The sequence below is a fragment of the Coenobita brevimanus genome, chromosome 66 (genome assembly GCF_032717465.1).
Source record: "Coenobita brevimanus isolate Jiangsu-jjx chromosome 66, ASM3271746v2, whole genome shotgun sequence".
In the NCBI taxonomy this organism is placed as follows: domain Eukaryota; kingdom Metazoa; phylum Arthropoda; class Malacostraca; order Decapoda; family Coenobitidae; genus Coenobita; species Coenobita brevimanus.
The window spans coordinates 3,204,911-3,225,897 of NC_137019.1; the positions used below are offsets into that span (position 1 = coordinate 3,204,911).

General features: G+C 42.9%; 2 protein-coding genes across 6 annotated transcripts in view; one reads left to right on the plus strand and one right to left on the minus strand.

Annotated features, from left to right (window-relative positions):
• Positions 1-1,723: 1,723 nt before the first annotated feature.
• LOC145405238 (uncharacterized) lies at positions 1,724-9,013 on the minus strand. The gene is made up of 4 exons (XM_080276660.1): positions 7,990-9,013; positions 5,383-5,553; positions 4,443-4,594; positions 1,724-3,420 (listed from the first exon to the last, which is right to left on the minus strand). The coding sequence occupies exons 1-4, from the start codon at positions 8,695-8,697 to the stop codon at positions 2,889-2,891; spliced, it is 1,563 nt and encodes a 520-aa protein (XP_080132786.1). The 5' UTR covers positions 8,698-9,013; the 3' UTR covers positions 1,724-2,888.
• A 1,853-nt stretch (positions 9,014-10,866) lies between these two features.
• The window catches only part of CSN7 (COP9 signalosome subunit 7), a 38,490-nt gene continuing 28,369 nt past the window's right edge, over positions 10,867-20,987 (plus strand). Inside the window, exons 1-2 of one of the 5 annotated variants that reach the window (XM_080276703.1) lie at positions 10,895-10,994; positions 11,240-11,319. In XM_080276703.1, coding sequence (XP_080132829.1) covers positions 11,243-11,319 — 77 coding nt within the window. In that variant the 5' untranslated portion in view covers positions 10,895-10,994; positions 11,240-11,242. Of the gene's footprint in view, positions 10,995-11,239; positions 11,320-20,987 lie in introns of all 5 variants that reach the window. The other 4 variants (XM_080276707.1, XM_080276705.1, XM_080276704.1 and 1 more) reach the window with 4 other exon arrangements.

Below are 20,987 nucleotides of genomic sequence, written 5' to 3' on the forward strand. Positions count from 1 at the left end.
GGTTTAAGAACCTCGAGCCCTGCAATAGGAGTGCGATAACAGGTTTAGTTGGCCGCAGTTGTACGACTCATTCTACCCACCACCTGCACAGGAGGTAAATATGTGGCTGCACAGGAGTTGATGAAAATATTGCCATCCCAGAGAGTGTGGGGCTGAATCCAGCTGGCACTTGTGATGTTTTGGCAGGTAATGAATTGTAGCAGGTGGTGACTCCCACCGTCACCTCATTCCATGTGATGCTACCCTCAGGTGGCTTTACCTTGAGTGAAAACCCAAATCGTTTCCTGTCCCCCAGGAAATCATGCATACAGTTGGTTGGTAACCACATAGTCAACAGTATGACGCCCTCTGGTCTGGTAAATAATCTTGTTGTTTTTTATTCATCAAAGACTCGGTTCTTACACCCATCAGCCCGACAGAATCTGCCACAGGAGTACCCACTAATGTTTAATAATATCCAGCTCAGTCCTGCATCATCCTTAAACTTACTTGTGGTTTCATTCTCTCGGGACTTATCTTGGAAAGATCATATTACATCTATTGTAAAATCTGCTTCCAAGAGATTAGGTGTGCTAAGCCGACTCCGTACCTTCTTTACCCCTGCACAGTTGTTGACTTTATATACGGGTTTTATTCGCCCCTGTGGAGAGAACAACTCTCATGTGTGTGGAGGCTCCCCACATACAGCTCTTCTCAGTAGAGTGGAGTCAAAGGTTTTTCGTCTCATTCCTCCCCCTCTTACAGGCTCCCTTCAACCTCTGTCTCTTCGCCGCACTGTTGCATCTTTATCTCTTTTCTATCGCTCCATCAGTGGTCACTGCTTCTCTGAACTGTCTGCTTGCATCCCTCCACCTCTACGACGGGCGCGTGGCACCCGTCTAGCAACAAACTCTCATCAGTCCATCTCTCTAATGCAGGAGTTAACTGTTCCTCCCAGTCCCTCATTTATGCAACAGGTCAGCTCTGGAACTGTCTCCCTCTGTTTATATATTCTACTTCTTGTGATCTCCAGTCTTTCAAACGCAGTGTGTCCAGGCATCTCGAAATGAACGGATCTTGAATTTGGCTCAGTTTTGTATTGTTTTTGTTTTTTTCTTGGAAGGAACGGTTTGCAGGCTCCTGGCCTTTGGTTTCTTTTTCCTTGCGTAAAAGAACACTCCTCAGCCGAATGTTGTTCATGAGGGTCTAAATCCAAGGAGTGGTTGGGGTTTGATGCTCACGAAATGGCGCCCAGGGCCGAGCAGTTGGTCACTCTCGTCTTTAGTGTCTGGACTGGGTAACCTAGCCCTGGACCACATTGCTGCTGCTGGAGCAAAAAGGGATTGGATGACTGGTAGATGAGCTAATATTATTTGCTGTGTGATCAGTGGGTTTCTGATTACTGTTATTAGTGTTGTTTTTGAGAGCACGTCTTATTTTCACTTCCTGATTATTTCGTTACCGCAACCGTTGAGAGGCAGCGGAGGGTGGAGGGATATAACAGTGCCTGATTCCCTCCCCTCTCATCCCACCAACATCAGGGGAGGGAGCCACCACATCACCTCCCTCACTGTGATATGCATCCAGGTGCAGCTGATAGTTTTCCCTGTCTCATTTCAGCGTGATTAGCTTACAGTTTTAAACTTCGGCGTGTCTTTGGTAAAAATGATTCAGACATGAGAGAAAAGTAAGGAAAATTATGTGCTTACCAAAGGAAAAAGAAAATGTACTCGTACATTCTGATTACACCATTCTTTCTAAAAGAATCCGTCTTACAATCATAATTAGTACAAACATACACACATATATAAATACATATATACATACATATTTACTGTACACATATACATACATACATATATCCCAATGAAAACCCAGGTCAGGTAGAATGGACAGAACTAGGCATTTTCAAAAGGTAATAGAAGGGGGAACCCCGGGGTTCGGGCCTATGAGGTTTGCTACTATGATCCGTTCGGCGGAGGGCGATATGTTAAGTACCCCTCCAGCAAACCCCACCCGAAGCAACCCTGGAACTCAGTGGAATCTCTCTCTCTCTCTCTCTCTCTATAAAAGTAGGCAGGCACAAAACTTGCCGTGGTATTACCAGATTGTTGACATTTGATCTAGGATTCCTGCGCTCCCATATTTCTTCTTAAATTCGCTCTTCGCTCACCCTTTTTACATACAAAAGGAGAGAACCAAGGACTTAAAGCCTGTTAAATTTGTTGTTTCCGAGGAAGGTTAACATATTACTTTACTGTATATTCATGCTGTAAGACCATGCTCTCCAATATATCCCACCCATTTCACGTCTTCATTTCTAATAAACTGCCAACTCTACCCTAACCTAACTCTCACTCTAAGCCTCTACCATCTACCTTGCATTTCTCTCTCAGCTCACTTGTTTACTTCCTGGATCCACAAATCTCCTATACCCTCGAATTTAGCTGCACATCTCACCCTCAGTCACATACGAGTACTTCCCCTCGGCTGAGATACACACATACCCATGATCAAATTCCTGTCATAACTATGATTTAGTTTTGAAAGGAAGGAAAAGAGAGTACAGAAACATCCAATGTCTCTCATTCCTTCTGAGTATGTGACAGACAGACAGACAGAGACAGAGTCAGAGAGAGATACGTGTAGTTACAGAAGGATAACCATCCTAGCAAAAAAAAAAAAAAATTACAAGAGTATCTCTGTCGTAGGTTTTAAATATACCGTGTATACATACATGCATACATACATACATACATACATACATATATATATATATATATATATATATATATATATATATATATATATATATATATATATATATATACGCACACACACAAAAACAAAGTAAGTTACGGCAGGGAATAGGTCATAAATATATCTGTGAATACCGTTCCTCGACTCTTCTATAACGTCAGTCGATACACTCTGATAGGGAGATGAGCCTCGTTGTAAACAAACAGTGCCGTATCAGTGTCTAGACAGTTCTGGTACACCAACTTTGCAACCAGTCCCTGTCTTGCAACCTCACTCAGAAACACACTTAAAGTTTCCTGGTTTCTTCTTGTACACGCGAGGTAGGCTTCACGCATCCTCTGTCGCTGTGATTCACTTTGTTTTAAAATATGCTTGCTGAAATCGTTCTTTCCAGTGTTCACCCTGGAAGCACTGATTTCTTCCACCGAGTGCTTCATTTCTCCTCCTATCTCTCCCGTACAGTCATTTATTTCAGTCCAAATATCGTAATCATTACCTTTGTCTAGTCTGTCTGTTCTTGTATCGTCTGTTGTTACATCTTTCCTCATAACGACATCTCTGTCACAACTATCTACTGAATCAGTTGTACCTTTTTTGCTTTCTTCTTTGACAGGCCTCGCCTTCAGTGATGTGATTGTTTCTGTCTGTCGTTGCTCCGATGCACTTCCATCCAAAATAGATCTGAGTTGGGAACAAAGAAAAATTAGTAAATATAACAGTTGCTTATAGTATAAGCCAGGGTGATGCACGAATCTATTTAAAAAAAAAAAAAAAAGCTGGCACTGTGCCCACATACCTGATGGGAACCTGTTTGTTATTTATCTATCTAGTCCGAGTTCATTCGGGGTACGCGACAAAAATAACTAAGCGCTTCTCTCACAAGTGCTATAACCTACCACTATAAGCCTCTCCTCTGTCGTATCATTCTTTCTTCGAGTTTACGTAAACATCACAATAGGGCTTCATGTAAGTTGGAATCAAAAGTTCGCCTAATATTTCACATCTCTTTCCTCTCACTTCTCTTTCTGGCTAATTCTTCTAAGCTGAAAGTGGCTTGGTATGTTTCTTCCCTCCTACACGATTCTCTTTGGTATTATGATGCGCCAGGAAGGATAGTGCCCCAAGTGTGAAGTGGAAGAAATGAAATAGCTGGCGAATTTTTTACCCTGACCGTACCTCTGAGGGATGTGTACTGGCCAGATGGGACAACTGTATCTGCATATACGAGTATCTGTATCTCTATCAGCCCGTCACTGTCCACTGAAATAGGACAACATTAAGGTTTGAATGCAACTTCGAATACAGACCTGATGAGTGATTTGAGGGACGGTATACGAGCGATATGAGAGACGGTATGAGTGATATGACGGGCGGTATGAATGACATGAGGGGCGGTATGAGGGACATGTCGTACACCGCTAATCTGAAGAGTGACATGAGGGACGGGATGATGAATGATATGAGGTGCGGTATGAGGGGCACCACTAACCTGATGAGTGACATGATGAGCGGTATCTGGGGCCTGCCACCAACCGGATGAGTCATATGAGGAGCGGTATAAGGAGTATCACTAACGTGATGAATGATAAAAGGAGTGGAATGAGGGGACTTTCACTAACCTAATGAGTGGTATGAGGAGCGGAATGAAGGCCACCACTACCCTGATGAATGATACAAGGGACGATATAAGGGGGGCCACTAACCTGATAAGGGATATAAGGGGAGGTATAAGGGGTCTGTCGTACACCACATCAGCCGCCAGCACAACATCGACGGGCGGGAGGCGGGGCGGGGCTCTCCAATCCACCTGCATCACGCCCACCTCACCCCGCCCCTCCCCTCCCCGCCGGACCACCTGGGAACGGAACACATTATTACAAAGAGAGTATAAAGAGAGAGTACAAACAGCAACAGATTTGTCTTTTCGAGGCTTCTTGTTACAGAGAAGGCTATGATTGTTTTGTAATTTTGTGCGTTGAAGATCACGATGGTAAAGCAAGAGAACATACGCAGTCCTTGAGAGTCATAAAGCTTTGATTCTGGTGATGTCTTCTGCATTTATTTTATTTCTGCTACCTTCAGACCATTTTATTCTGCTCGGGGAAGACTTTTTGTGCTGGGGAAATTACATGTAGCATTCGTTAACCCCTATAAGTGCGAGAGACCTTTCCTTAATTGAAGAAACATCCTTCGAAATAGCAAGAATAAAATATAAGGACGTCACTAGAGGAGTTAAAATGTGCTCTTAGTTACTACGCTATGCTAAGAAGTACAAGGTTTTGTTTAGATGACGTCTAAATGTGACACTTTATTAAATATTGCCTTGCTGACATTTCAGTAAATTAGTGCAATCATACTACCTATGAAGCAAGGGGTTAATGTATAAGCTGTAGATAATGTTTGATGAAAGACCCTTAAGAAACCTTAAGGTAACAGTAATGATGAAATATGGCGTGTTTTTCATCTCACTTTATAATTAATGACGTGTGTGAGGAGGAACCTATCATGCAACAACAAGGAAATAAAAAATATACTGTAATGCTTTACTCATAACAACTGAGTTTTCTTAGGAAGTCTAATCTTTGTCATTTAAGTCAGATTTGTATAACTTCGCCTGTCATACAATATAAACTAGAAACCTACCGCGATAGAAGCCGCAGTGCCGGAAACGTTGACGTGTTCAGCAGGGCCCAAGGCGTCAACAGGAGTCCCAGTGCCTTGAGGAGGTATCCAGTCTTCTACCTGCCCCGCCTCCACCTCACCTCTGCCTACTTCCTCGCTCATCTGTCGCTGAAACACCTCCAGTTCCTCCCTCTGTCGTCCAGGATTACCTTCATTAACAAAATATTACTGTATAATCATTCTAACTTAACTGATTGCATAGAGTGGGGAGATCAGAGCCAGGCTACCTACAAAGAAGATTTACACTTACATAAGGAAAAGTTGTTTATGTGGAAGATACGGCGGTTTCGGAACAAAGCTTTCGTAACTTCCTTATAAGCAACTTTTACAAATGGGAAGGATGGACCATGCACCAAGGAAGGAATAGTTTAATTTGGGGCCGGTTCTAGATCCGGATCCGGAGCATCCCGCATAATATCTCCAAACTTTCTCAATGAATTTCAATGAAATTTTGTGGAAAGGTGAGCCATGAAGCAAGAAAGAATTTCTTAAATTTTGGGGTGGATCTGGATCCGGATCTGGATCCTTTTTAATGGCAATAGCCAGGTATGCGCTTTCTGAGTGCATTCCAATTATCTCCGCCGAGGAGGTTATGTTTTACCCTGCGTTTGTTTGTTTGTCTGTCTGTCTGTTAGCAGGATTACTCAAAAAGTTAATAACGAATTTTGATGAAATTTGGTGGAAGGGTGGGCCATGGGCCAAGGAATAAATTATATAATTTTGAGCCGGATCCTGAGTATCCCACATACTACAGTATCCCCAAAAGTTCTCAATGAATTTCAATGAACTTTTATGGAAAGGTGGGCAATGGACCAAGAAAGAACTGATTAAATTTGGGGGCATATCCGGATGCGGATCCGGATTCGTGGATAGAGGATCCGGATCAGGGATTACTCAAAAAGTTAGGAACGGATTTTGATGAAATTTTGTGGAAGGGTGGGCCATGGGCTAAGGAAAAAACGATTAAATTGTGGAGCGGATCCAAATCCGGATCCGGAGCATCCCGCACAATATCTCCGAAAGTTCTCAATGAATTTCAATGAAATTATGTGGAAAGGTGGACCTTGGATCAAGAAATAAATGGTTAAATTTGGGGGCGGATTCGGATCCGGATCCTTTTCTAATGGAAATGGCATTTGCGGAGGTATGCGTTCTCTGAATGCTTTGTAATTATTATTATTATTGTTATTATTATTATTATTATTAAAATTATTATTATTATTATTGTTGTTGTTGTTGTTATTATTATTAATATTAATGTCACACTCTCGGGGATGGTCATATATAATCTTTGTCCCGGACTGTCACTCATTCACTGACTCACCATCCATACACCAAGTTCCTGTACCTTTTTGAAGAATGGGAGGCAGGTTTTATAGGGCAGAGGGTGTCAGGGAAACGAAAACATCGGCCTTAGGGGTTCCAGGCCAAAGCCGTTATGCACGGCCACAATTTTAAACCAAGGGACATGAAATTTTGCACAGCGATAGATCTTCATTCGGACCAGCTTTCAAGCAGGGTGACCCCCAAGAGCCGTCCCTCACGGGGTGGATGGTTCCCGAGGGTCCCAATCAAGTCGTTATGCACCACCATGTACTCGTATGTATTTTTCTAACCTACGAAAACTAAATTTTGCACCAAATTAGACTTTCATCCGTACTAGATTTTAGGCAGGCTGGGACTCCTTGGCCCAGACAAGAAGGAGGGGGAGAACACCATAGTTTTTACTTAGGATTGCGAAATTTTTCGCATTGCTGGAGCCCTGTTCGGACCAAAGCTTGGCCAGGGTGTGACCCCTGGGATCGTCGCTCCCCTATGAATAATTGTTTCTTTCCCGTTATAATTATTCAGAGGTGTAGGTTGCTATCATGTGTCCTTTGCCGTATTATTATTATTTTATTATTATTATTATTATTATTATTATTATAACGTTGTTGTTGTTGTTGTTGTTGTTGTTGTCAAGTGGTAGGTTGGGGCGCTTACCATCCACTCACTCGATGTAGTGGTACTCTCAGGTGCCTGCCCTTTCCTGTCTGCCTTCTTTCTTTCCTTCCTTCTTCTTCTGTTTATCTTTCATTCCTTCCTCTTCCTTCTGTCTACGACGGCTCAACACTAAGTGACAAGCCAAATGGCTTCCTGTACACCAGGAAACCATGTACTATGCTGGGTGGTAACCATATAACCAAATTATGGCGCCTGGTGGTTTCGTGGGTAATTAAGGCGTTCCAATCGGATTGAGCCGGTGCAGGTTTATATCCAAGGGCTGGTTGAGGTTTAATGCTCACGTAATGTCACACAGAGATGAGTGAGGCTGGTCACTCATCTCAAATGTCAGGACCAACTTGCCTAGCCTCGGGCTCCTACGCTCCGCATGGGGCAAAACAGGATTAGATGAATGAACGAATGAATTATTATTGTTGTTGTTGTTGCTTTTGCTGCTCCCGCTGCTGCTGCTGCTGCTGCTGCTGCTGTCATATGATTATTTGCAAGGAAGACAATAAACAGATCCACTCACACGCGAGACAAGCATTAGCCCACTCGTCCACACTACCAAACTCTTTGACTGACCGATGGGCGCGGTGTGGTCAGGTTGAGGGCCAGGTTGTGGTGCAGGAGGGACAGGACGTGGTGGTGACAGTCGCTGGCAGTGTAGGCCACAGGGGGGGCGGGGGAAGTCATTAACATACAGGCGCCCAGACCTACACCAGCACCAAGCTCCAGCACCCGTCGCCCACCCACCACCCCTGGGTTGTTCATTGCCCACTCTGCCAGCACAGCCGATCCGCACCAGGAGGTTAGTCCTGTGGTGTTGTGAGCAATGCCGCCGCCACTCTCCAGTAGTGTCACGTCCTGGCCGCCGCTTAGCCCTTGGTATGTCTTGTAGAACAGTTCCGGGGCCCCGGGGTCACTGGGAGAAACCTCGGAACAGAATTCTGGGGGAACAGGCCACCTTCGTCCCCGCCACTGGTCAGCCAGCCACCCCAGCACCTCGCGTGTGTGGCCTGGGTCACGAGGTGCCCAGACGGCTAGAGGGTTTGCCACAGTGGCGTCCAGCAGCTCCAGCACCACCTCACGGTGGGGTGGGTGTTGGTGTAGGTCGAGGGCAGCTGCTATGTGTGTCCAAATGGCGCGGGAAGTGGGCACCCCAGCTAAGTAAGCGCGAGTCAGCAGTTCACCCATCACACCCAACTCTGTCCCACCCTCAAAGTCGCACCCGTCGTCTCCACAAGTGTCACCGGTGTGCTGAGCTATATATGCCACGGTACACTGGGCCATTGTTTGGAGCAGGCACCCAAGGCACGCGGGCACGGGGCGATGTAACTCGGTACAATTGATCACGAACACTGTTTGTTCACACCAGATTCTTAGCCTGCATATTATGATCTTGTCAAGCTCTACTTCTTGGGTTTAGGGAAGAGTTGAAATTTATAACAAATATGAGACAAGTCCAGCGCAAAACAGTACATACAACATTAGCTGTTGTAGAAATAACCATTTCTGTCTCACACAAAAATAATAAATAAAAGATAAATATAAATAATGATGACCATGATCGAGGTGGGGAAGAGCAAGAGTGTTGGTGAGACTGTGGTGGCCGGGACAATGGTGACTGACGGAGCCACTGTTGTGTGAGGCGGCGGTGGCACCTGGCTACCGGGCGGGCTCACAGCCAATAATTCACGACAGCCACGCAGACCACTTGGCACCACGCACACATAAACACACACACATACACATTCACATAATCTGACCTACAACGGGGTAGTAGACCAAACAGAGCAATTGATCAGTGGAATGCACTACCGAATGAAATAGTGTGTGCCAAAACAATTCACAAATTTAAAGATATGTACGATAAATATGGTTTAAGACGCGGGACAACGAGCTTGACTCATTCATGTAAAGATACAATTAGGTAAGAACACACACACACACACACACACACACACACACACACACACACACACTCACACAATGACACCTGGGAGCAGTAAGCTTCCTCGGGTAAATATTTTTGAAGCCATACCAATATATGAACATATGCAGTGGGTAATGGATACCAGAGCACAATTCAAAGGTTCAGAATGTAGTAATCCCAATGTTAGACTTTTTTTTTTTTTCTACTAAATATGTATAGTGTATGTAATCTATAGTGTTTGACCTAAATCGGGAGTTCTGAGGAAACATTTGTAAATATTTTTGCAAATAACGTGAAAAATTAATCGACAAAGCCATTTCATGTGCTAAAAAAAAAAAGAACAAGCTAGCTAAAAACCATCATGTGATGAGTTTTGGGATAATATTAGCCTACAAACTTAACATCTTGAATCTTCATCGTGTGATGAACATCGTAAATTGGTTGCAAGTGATTCCTGTGTTTCCCAACTTTCAAAATGAAATAAAGGTCACATTTTTCTCCATTTTCTGAATGACCGTACATGTGGCCTACGAGTATATCCCTCGTAACAATAAACACATTATGTGACTGGGTCTTTTTCAGACCCACGGTGGATCTTCGTGAATAGTCTATCTCCACGGGGTTTCATTCTGTTTGAGGAGGTCAAACTCCCCACAACCCCCCCTCTCCTTCCTCATTTCGAGCACTGGGTTACACTATTCTCATTGCGGTATTCCCATCTCCAGTGCATAGCTTTTAAGATTCACGTGATTGCAACATATGACAGGCGCTCAGAAACAAGTAGTCAACATCAGTACGCTACATACGCTCAGGGAAGACATACAGGAAATCGCAACATGTGCAGCTAGGGTATTAATGAAATATCAGGCATAACAGTCATTTCTTTCGTCCGAATGGTTTATTAGTGGACTCTGAGGGCGACACTTTTGGCAAGGTGGATTTGAGCCCATTGTACATCTATTGTTTTGAATCGGTACATCATATATATTAAGCCTAACTTATTGTGTGACGATCATGACTATATCCAGTACAAAAAATCAAGTCCACTTAGTGCTATGGACCCTATGGTGAATGTAAAAGTGGTAAATTGGATAATGCCGTGGCACAGAATCCCACAGGTTATTGGGTAAAAAATATGTACGGCTCGGATTAGCGTCTTTTGCAGAGATAAGCACCGCAGGTAAGCGCCTTATGGCGTCTGCTCCCACCTTTACATGTTAGCCTGCGCAATAGCTTATGAATCAAGTATTCTTCAGCAAATGATGGACGCTTCTGCAATACGACGATACAGCAATCATAGTTTTCATAAGTTAGAATGCATTTGTGATTATTGTTAGGCTGATCATCATGACGAATCAACTTTGTAAAGTATTTAGTGGTATACGCACTTGCTTTCGTAAGACATGATCATCCATGACAAAAATATTTCTTTGCCACTTTCAGTTTCCAGTAGGTTTATTTGAGTAAGTTTGTGTTATTGTAGTGGGTGGTTTTAATTAGTGACAAGTTTAACCGCGAGGTGGCGGGTCGATTTGTTTATGAAGTCATGTAGGTTTGAGGGGGTTGAGGAAATCGTCGGCAAACCAAGCAAGTTTCTTACTCTGTCATCAACAAAAGCGCGTTAAAAAATTGCTTGATTTGAGCCATTGTTATTGTAAGTAAAGTCAGTACTGTGTTGGCAATGTAGACAGTAGGTTTTGTAATGGAACAAAGACATTTGGTGACGCTGTGTAACATGTTTTCTTTTCCAAGTACTATGAAATAAAAGGCATGAAAGGGAAAATTTAATGACTAGCACGTAAAATTTCATTGAGTTTTATCATGTATTTCATTTCTTCATCTCTGTGGTGGTTTGTAACTAATGTTACAATTTTGAGACTTTGATGTTTTCTGTTGTAGGCTATGCATACAGTAGCCCAAGGGACTGTACATCCTCACCAGGACCATACCCATCAGTTGGATACTGACACTTCTTTTGGGTAAACATCCGCTTGATTTGAGGCAGTGGAAGCACATTGCCAAATCAATTCTTCATCATGATAGTCTGTTACATTTTTCTGATTATTTCTGGGGTGGTAAATAACCATTTCATGCAAAGTTTGTTTCCCCCGTTGTTTTTAGCAGTGCTCCTCTGTGTCAGCTCATTTGATTTATCCAGTGTAATGGTGGAAGGGACTGGCCTAATCTAAGTGTTGAACTAAACCTAACCTACCCTAGCTTAACTGTACCTAATAATTTCATCTATCCTAACCTACCTTAGCCCAGTCTAACCTAACCTAACCCAGCATCTAGCTGGGAAGCGAAATCCACCTTTCAGTATATTGAGCAAGATTCTTCCATTATACCATAAACAGCTGTAGGTACTGCTTAACCCTTCGTTAGTCAGGTGGGGTGTTTTGGCACCCCAAATTTTTTAAAAGGCTCATATTTCCTAGCTGGTATTTCGAATATTTCTCTCCGTTCCAGTACTCTCCTGATTTAGTGAGGGAGGGAGCATGTGGATTGGTTTAGTCCTGCCTCTGCTGTAGTGAGAGGGAGGGGCATTCCCCCCCCCCTGGGGTGTCCAGTCATCCCATCAAACTAATCATTTAGATCATAGTGTGATATAGATTTTGTATATTGTTTATCATTATACTGATTTTAAAAATCACAAAATGTATTTTCCTGTGCTTGTTTACCTGCCAAATGAGGTGTGAGTCCATTTGTTATTTTTTTACTAATTCAGTGAGGGAGGGAGCATGTGGATTGTTATATTTTCACTGATTCAGTGAGGGAGGGAGCATGTGGATTGGTTTAATCCTGCCTCTGCTGTAGCGAGAGAGAGGGGCACTTTTTCTACCCCCTGGGGTATCCAGTCACCCCATCAAACTAACCATTTAGATCATATTGTGATACCCCCCTGGGGGTAGTTTTTTTTTTCAAGAATACTCCCCCAGTATCCCTGCTTGTCGTAAAAGGCGACTAAAAGGGTTGGCAGAGGGTTAGTGCCTCTCCCCGGAAAACAGCTAACTAAAAAAACTTACAATAAGCCTCGGACAAGGACTGACCAAACGATGATGACCAAGGACCGGACAAAGGACATGGTTATCGGAACGTGGAATGTAAGGGGAGCAAATGATGAGGTGAAAGAGAGAGAGATTGTCCAGGTGCTTGAGGGTGCGAAAGTGGATGTATGTGGGATAACTGAAACAAAATGGAGAGAAGAAATTGTGAGAGAATGGGAGTATGGATGGGATATATGTGCAGGAGTAGGTGAGAATGAGAGGGCAAAGGAAGGAGTATGTATAGTTGTGAGTATGGAAGAAGAGCATAAGACAGTATGGATCAGTTGGGTCAAGGATTGTGTGGGTAAAGTTGAAAGTTGGAATACAAATGTGGGCGATTGTGTGTATGCGCCAACGCAAGATCGTGCTAGAAGAGTGAGAGAAGAGTTCTGGACAAATGTAGAAGTGTGCATGGAAAAGTTTGGAAGGGATGAGAGAGTGTTTTTGATCGGTGATATGAATGGTAAAGTTGGGAATGTGAAGGTGGATGGAATAGTTGATGAGTGGGGTGTGCCTGCTGAGATAGATGAGAATGGGAGTGTGTTAGTGGACATTTGTGCTGGGAGGGGGTTGGTGATAGCCAATACCCTCTTCAGGCATAAAATGATCCACAGGTATACATGGCGAGTGATGAAAAGGGTGGGTGGTGAACTGATTGAAAGGAAGGCAATGATTGATTATGTGTGTGTGGATGAAAGGATGCGAAGATGTGTAATGGATGCAAGAGCTTATAGAGGTTTGGGGAGTGGACTTGCTGACCACTACTTGGTGGTGGCCAGAATTAGGATTGAAGTAATATGGAGGAATAGAAGAAGGGAAAGACGAGAGGAAGGAGTAGTTGCAAGGAGAGTGGAAAGGTTACAAGAGGATGAGAAAAAGGCAGAGTATAAGAGAGAAGTGGAGGAATGATTGGGCAAATATGAATTGGAGCAGATGGGAGACGTGGAAGGTGTGTGTAGGATATATACAGAAGAAATATGTGCAGCATGTGATGTGGTGTGTGGAAGGAAGAGAAGACGGGGGGGGGGGGTGCAAGGAACTGTGTGGTGGACTGAAGAGGTGAGACAGGCTGTGGCACAAAAGAAGAGAGTATACAATGAATGGATGAGAAATAGGGGCGTGGAAGAAGTTGAGAGGCGGAAGAGAGAGTTATATGTAGAAAGAAAGAGAGAGGTGAAAAGATTAGTAAGAGAGAGTAAGAAGAGAGTGGATGAGGAATTTGGAAGGAATTTGAGTGTAAAGTAGAGGGACTGTAAGAAAATGTTCTGGAAAGAGGTGAAAAGAGTAAGACAGGGTGGAAGTGAAGTTAGCAGGGGAGTGAAAGATAAAAATGATAGATTACTAGTGGAGAAGGGAGAAAAAGTGAGCAGATGGAGAGAACACTTTAAGGAATTGTTGAACATAGAGGATGGAAGTAATGCGAGTATAAGGGGCTGGGGAATGGCTGGGAGAAGGAGGGAGGTGAGAAGACAGGAAGAAATCAGTAGGATAGAAGTTGTGGAAGCAATGAAGAAAGTTAAATCGGGGAAAGCCCCAGGAATTGATGGAGTGTGTGGTGAAATGCTGAAGCATGGGGGAGAGATAGTAGTAGAATGGATGTGGAAGATGTGCAGATTGGCCTGGGAGGAAGGTAGAGTCCCGGAAGATTGGAAGTCAGGTACAGTAGTGCACCAACTTTTGCTACAGCAGGATTCGCGGAATCCACTTTCGCGGCATGCACCAAATATTCCCTAACTTCCACTTTCGCTTGAAAAAAATCGATTTTCGCGCACAAATTTTGGGTTTGGGACAATATTTTGAACTTTGAATTTCCTGCACCGCTCGCCCGCAACCCACCGCCATCTTGAATGACGTCATGTCAACACTCTGTCCACCCATTCCCGCCATTGTGTACGAGCGTGCTAGCTCCATTGTGTTGGATTCTCACGGTTCAATGGCCTCTACTATACCTGGTAGTGTGGGGAAAGGGCCTGGTGGTGTGGGGGGAGAGCCTGGTGGTGTGGGGGGAGGGCCGGGAGGCAGTGGTGGTGATAAAAAGTGGCTATCCCTACTGACAGTGCCATAGAGGAGCTTAACCTGGATGAAGATTTCGATGGATTTGTTCAAGAGAACCTAGCACAAAGGGAAATTCAGCACAGAGTGGAAGTGTTGCATCAAGTTGCATCTGAGGAGGCAGAGAGAGAGAGTGGTAGCGAGGCAGCAAGAGGTGGCGCCAATACGTTTGGCGTGGCTAAATAAGCCCGCCATGCGCCTCAGATACTTACCCCCAACATCCATTAAACACCTCAACCTGGTCTCTGTGGTATGTTTCTCCTCATATAATGTGTACTGTACAGTTTTTGTTGTTTGTATCTCACAATGCAATGTACAATATTGATTTGATGTACTGTATTTCAAGTGAAAATGAAAATCTGATGTTACTTTAGGATAACCGGGAACCAATTAGCCTTTTTGCCATAAAGACAATGCCCCAACTTTCGCTAATTCCACTTTCGCGCATTATTTTTGGACCCAATTAGGCGCGAAAATTGGTGCCCCACTGTATAATTATTCCCTTGTACAAAGGAAAAGAGGAAAAAGAAGTGTGTGGTAATCATAGGGGCATTTGTCTTCTTAGTATAATAGGAAAAGTGTATGGTAGGATACTTATTGACAGTTAGAGAAAGAACAGAGGAATTAGTTGGAGAAGAACAGGGAGGCTTTAGGAAGGGAAGAGGTTGTGCAGATCAGATATTCTTAGATCTTTAGTGGAAAAGTTTCTAGAGAAGGGAAAGAAGTTGTATGCGGCTTTCATGGATTTGGAGAAAGCATATGACAGGGTGGATAGACAAGGATTGTGGAAAGTATTAAGAATATATGGAGTAGATGGGAAGTTGTTGAATGTTGTGAAGAGTATGTATGATGGTGCTAAGGCTGCAGTGCATGTGGATGGTGAACTAAGTGAATTTTTCTCCTTGAAGGTTGGGTTGAAACAGGGATGTGTAATGTCTCCATGGTTGTTCAGTCTGTACATGGATGGGGTAATAAAAGAGGTACAAGGTAGAGTAGTGGATGTTGGAGTGGCCCTGGTGAGAGAGGATAGTGTTTGGAGACTCCCTGTACTGTTGTTTGCAGATGATACTGTGTTGTTGAGTGAAGACGAAGGGGAGCTGCAAGGCTTGGTGGATGAGTTTGGGAGAGTGTGTAAGAAACGGAATCTAAAGGTGAATGTAGGGAAGAGTAAAGTGATGGTCTTTGAGAGAGGTGAAGTCAGTGAATGTACAGCGAGGTAGGATGGTGAGGAATTGGAAAATGTGAGTACGTTTAAGTACTTGGATAGTGTGATGAGTAAGGATGGAGGTTTGGAGGGTGAAGTGCTTGAAAGGGTACAGCAGGGAAGAAAGGTTGCTGGTTCTTTGAAAGCAGTGATAAGAAACAGGGAAGTGAGCATGGAAGTGAAAAAGTTACTACATGACAGTATTGTGATACCAACTCTAACGTATGGAAGTGAAGCTTGGACGTTGTTGGAAGGACACAAGTCAAGAGTGAGAGCAGTGGAAATGAGTTATTTAAGAGGAGCCTGTGGAGTCACATGGAGAGACAGGCTGACGAATGAGGATATAAAGGAGCGTTGTGGTGTGGATGTGGATGTGATAGGAAGCTTTATGAGGAACACACTGAGGTGGTTTGGCCATGTGGAGAGGATGGAGGGTGAAAGACTGACGAAGAGAGTGTATGTGAGTGAGGTGGAGGGGGGAAGAGGGAGGGGGAGGCCGAGGATGAGATGGAGGGATGGGGTGGAGGGGTATATGAGAGAGGGGGGTGTGAGTTGGGAGCAGGGCAGTGAAATGGCGGGGGACAGAGCGACGTGGAGGCAATTTGTTTGTGACCACCCCAAAAGGGATTGAGGTGTCTGGCAATAGATAGATAGATAGATAAAGCATCAAATTTGAAAATACACTCAGAAAATCACATGAAGAGCTTTGATAAAGAAAAAACTAGCTAAGTCTGCAAAATACACTCAGCGAATCACATGAAGGGCTTTGATAAAGAAAAAACTAGTGAAGTCTGCAAAATAAGTTGGTCCCATGTGTTCTTGAAGATTACCGTACCCAGTTTTCATTGCAAGTGACTCATTTTGAGGTATGACAGTGTAACCCCACATACAGTAGGAAGGGCATTGAAGGTCAGGGAGAACAGGAAGTTAAATAAGTAAAAAAGTGTTTATTATAAAGTATTCATGGACACATAAAGTCAGAACCAAAGTTCGGTGAACCAGACTAGGATGTTAGAAAAATTTCCACCCAACTAATCTGAAAAAGTCTTTCTCTGACCCTAATGATGGCCTTCTTTGGTCATAATTTGTTTTATGAATATTAGCTACAGAAACCAAGCCTAACGGAAGCTATTCCATCAAAGAAATCTGCATCATTAGATGCTAGCCAGGGCTTTCTTTGGTGTTGTCGTTGATGTAGTTGTATAACCAATGGTATAATTTCATTTGCATCTGATTTCAGTTGTTCAAAAGCTGGCTTGGGTATCCAGATTGTGAGGTTTCCTTCATTCATTATTTGTGCCATAATCCTGTTTTTTGCCACTTTTTCCAATACAGTATTTGTAATCTTCTGAGGTCTTCTTGGTGCTTGAAAAATGCATGGCAGAATACCTGTATGAAGAAAACTTTCTATAAAAAAACACACCAAAACAATGGCAGGAATAAATACCATAATCAGTCGGCTAGTATCATGCCCCCATAAGAGGGACATGCAGCTTTAGCCATTGTGACATTAGCCATAATACGGTAATACAGTGATTAATTGTAGGAGTATTATGTAGTTGTAACTGTAGATTCATCTGAATGTAAACCTAGTGGACTGCAAGCTAAAGTACCCCCATTCCTGCAGTCCATTATCCTCCTTTTAGGGGATAGGGAGTTGAAGGACATTTGCATAACCAATCTCAGATGCCTGGTTATGTCAGTGCCACCACTAGAAGGCATCCCTCTACAGCTCTGTAATTAGTTTAAGTGAATGCTGGGTTAATAGACATACCTTGAATTAAGGAAAATGTACGGTACCTGTAACTAACAAGGTCCTAACCTGCATGATGAAACCAGTTTTTATATACAGTACAGTACTAGCTACATCCTGGGGTAAGTATATCCAAGGCAACATCTCTGAATGGATGTACAGTATTTAAGGATTGTGTCAGGATGTTTATAGAAATACTGGTGACAGTAATGTCACCATATTAAGTACTTTTTTTTTTTTTTTTTTTTTTTTTTTTTTTAAATAAATCCCCATTACAAGCAGTCTCCTAAGGCATATAAAATCATCTGACAATAGTTAAACAAAAAAGATTTACCGTAATCATACTGAAGAATTAAATTGCGAGTGTTCATACCCTTTCTCTATAAGGAGTCTCTCCTAAGTTGGAAGTCAGTTGCTGTAGTAGTAGTAAAAATAAGAATCATCATCATCTTGAAAGTGTTGTTATGATTTCAAGCACCTACTGAGAACTAAGATTGTCATGTTTATGTAGAGGAATTGAAACAAAAAGAATGTTACCTGTTTTTCTATTGAATGACATTCGCATTCACAGACAACTCTCTTATCATTCACTGACACTGAGAGAGAGAGAGAGAGAAAAAGAATTACAAGAAGCCTATGTAACCTCACTCTAAGGGCCTACCAGTACAGTATGTTTTCTGTCTGTCTGTCTTTCTGTCAGTAGATAAATGCCCTAATCCTGGAAAAGGAGGCCATAAACAAATTGCCAAAGTGTCACCCTTTCATCCACCACTAAGCTGCCTTCTCCCCAACTCCTTCACCTCACTCATATACCTTTCCATCCCATCTCATCCTTGTTCTCCCATCTCCACCTCACTTACATAGTCTCTCCAAGTCAATCTCTTATTCCCCATTCTTGTCACATTGCCAAGCCATCTCAAGGTAATTATTATAATGATTTCCAGCATTATATATAATGAGCGATTGGTGAAAAAGATAACTAGATCTGATGTGAGAGGTGTAAGGCTGAGAGGAAGACCACGAATAGGATGGATGGACAGTGTGAAGAGAGCGCTGGATGCGAGAGGGATGTCTGTTGAGCAAGGAAGAGTGGCTGTGCGTGACAGAAATAAATGGAGAGAAATTGTGAATGAATAAGTGATGACGCAGCCCTGAGGGGATATTCTCCCGCATCTGGTCTGATCAGCTAGTCAGGTCAGGTGCGGGTAAGGGGATGGGTCTGTTATGATGTGGCAGGGGTAAACCAGTTCTGCTGTCGGGCCCTGCTGCGGATGTCACTGATTGCATTGCGCAGTTGACCCTTGTGCGGTGAAGATCTGTCCATTCTCCCCTTTGGGGCTAAGATGCGAATGAATGTGTTTGAATGGATGAGTAAATGGGGAGTGTGTCGTCCTGTCTCGGCTACCTCCCTTTCCTTGGGGGAAGCAGCCTAGGTATATAGATAGATAGATAGATTTCCAGCACACCACCATAACATTCTTAGTCTACCTTGTTTGTCTGTCTGCTTCTCGACAAAACTGCACATTCTTTCCTCAGAAAACTCTCCTTTCACTCATGATTTGTGTCCTGCCAGCAGAGTCTAGGCTTCTCTTCCATATCTTTGAGTAGGGATCACAATACTGTCATGCAGTGACTTTCATACTTCCATACATACTTCCCAATACTGTACTTTATCACAGCTCTGAGTGAACCTGTAGCTATATTGAGGGAGCTTAAATATAGCAAAAGTCTTGTTCACAGCTAGTGAACATCAGGTAATGAGGTTTCACCTTAAACCAACCAGAAAGGGAGTGATATAGAAAAAGAGTAAGAAGGTTAGAGAAATATGAGTCCTGATACTACACTGTACACCACCATGACACTCTTAGTCTTCCTTGTTTGTCTGTCTGCTTCTCCACAAAATGCCACATGCTTTCCTCAGAAAACTCTCCTTTCACTCTTGATTTGTGTCCTGCCTGGAGAGTCTAGCCTTCTTTTCCATATGTTTGAGTAGGGATCACAATACTTGTACTGTCATGCAGTGACTTTCATACTTCCATGCTTACTTCCAAATACTTTATCACAGCTCTGAGTGAACCTGTTGCTATTTTGAGGGGACTTAATAATAGCAAAAGTCTTGTTCACAGCTAGTGAACATTAGGTAATGAGGTTTCACCTTAAACCAGCCTGAAAGGGAGTGATATAGAAAAGAGTAAGTTAGAGAAATATGAGTCCTGATACTGCATTGCTATAATTTTGAATTTTATGGTGAAAAAGGAAAATGAAACCTGATGAAATGTCATGTTTTCACAGTTGCGATTTTGACCATGATAAGATAGGAAAGGAAGCTGGAAGAAGAAAATGGAAGAATATACTGGGAAACGTGGTGATGGTATTTAAAGGCATGATAGAAATGTAAATAAAGAGGGAAAAGAGAAAATGAGAAAAGGGTGTTGTGCTAGCTCAGCTGTATAACATATAATAATTTTATTGATGGTTTTTATCAGACTTTGAAGTTATGTAATTTAGTCTGGCACTGCTGTATCTCATCAACAGTCACACTTAGTTCTATCCACACCCACACTGACCCTTCTCATCACAACAAACCTGCTCACCTTTAGTGACTCCACCCTGCCCCACCCAATCCCAATAACTCAGCCTCCTGCATCTCACCAAATACCACCCTGCACAGTCCTGCACCGCCCACCTCATCCCACTCCACCCACTGGTACCGGTATGTGTTAACTTCTCAACTCTTGCTCTGTTTTCCCCTTCTACATTTTGGTTACTGCAGTAAGTTGCATTCACTGTTAAACTTCATTTTGTTGAACTTGGGATTACATTTGTGGTTTAGAGAGCCAAAATATACAGTACGAGTACACCAGGTAGCTATGCCTTTACGAAAAAATAAATGCAAGGAATGCACCAGGTACACAGGTACCTGCTACAGTCAGACTTGCTAATTATCTTGAACTGTATTTATTTAGTAGGAGTGCTGTCTACAAAGATAGCTCTGGCTTAGAATATAAGAAAATAATCAGTTGTGGTAATAGCCTAAGGCATTTGATTAGCTTCTTGCAAGTCATTTCTGTATCACTTCCCAGTTAGAAAGGATTCATATTTCCTAGGTGCACAAAAGTGATCAGAAACAAATGGATTTTAGCTGTGACCCAGTGATTGCTAAATTGAAGAATTATTTTTTTCAGACAGTGCAGCACTGTACATGTGTCAGCAGGCACAATAGGTACAGTAAGTTAAACGAGCCGCACTTCAGTTGGCTGTTATGTGATGAATGCGTATGCAGTATGTTAGTACTGTACTTTGGACTGAATACTGATGCCTTGCCGTCCTGCTTTGGTTTACCCTTGGCAGTGCACTCCTTCATACACTCGCAATAAGAAGTGGCTACTTCATCAAAGCATTCAATTTGATATGAGTATTATCGTAAACTTGTTTGTTTCAGCACTGTGTCGTTACCATATAAGTCATGTTAGTTTGGCATAATTATAGCTGCACTCATTGTGATAATGCTGAATAGATATAAGATGATTATTTTGAAATGAGATCAGAAAGAAATTTTAATTGGCCTAAATCCATAGTCATGTACCTGTGGTC

Bases quoted from the DNA above. Each gene is read 5' to 3' on its own strand.
- LOC145405238 (XM_080276660.1), bottom strand. From the start codon at position 8,697: ATGGCCCAGTGTACCGTGGCATATATAGCTCAGCACACCGGTGACACT. The intron at 4,595-5,382 runs GTAGGTTTCTAG...TTCCGTTCCCAG, and splicing joins GCACTGCGGCTTCTATCGCG to GTGGTCCGGCGGGGAGGGGA. The intron at 3,421-4,442 runs GTTAGTGGCCCC...TTCCCAACTCAG, and splicing joins CCCCTTATATCCCTTATCAG to ATCTATTTTGGATGGAAGTG.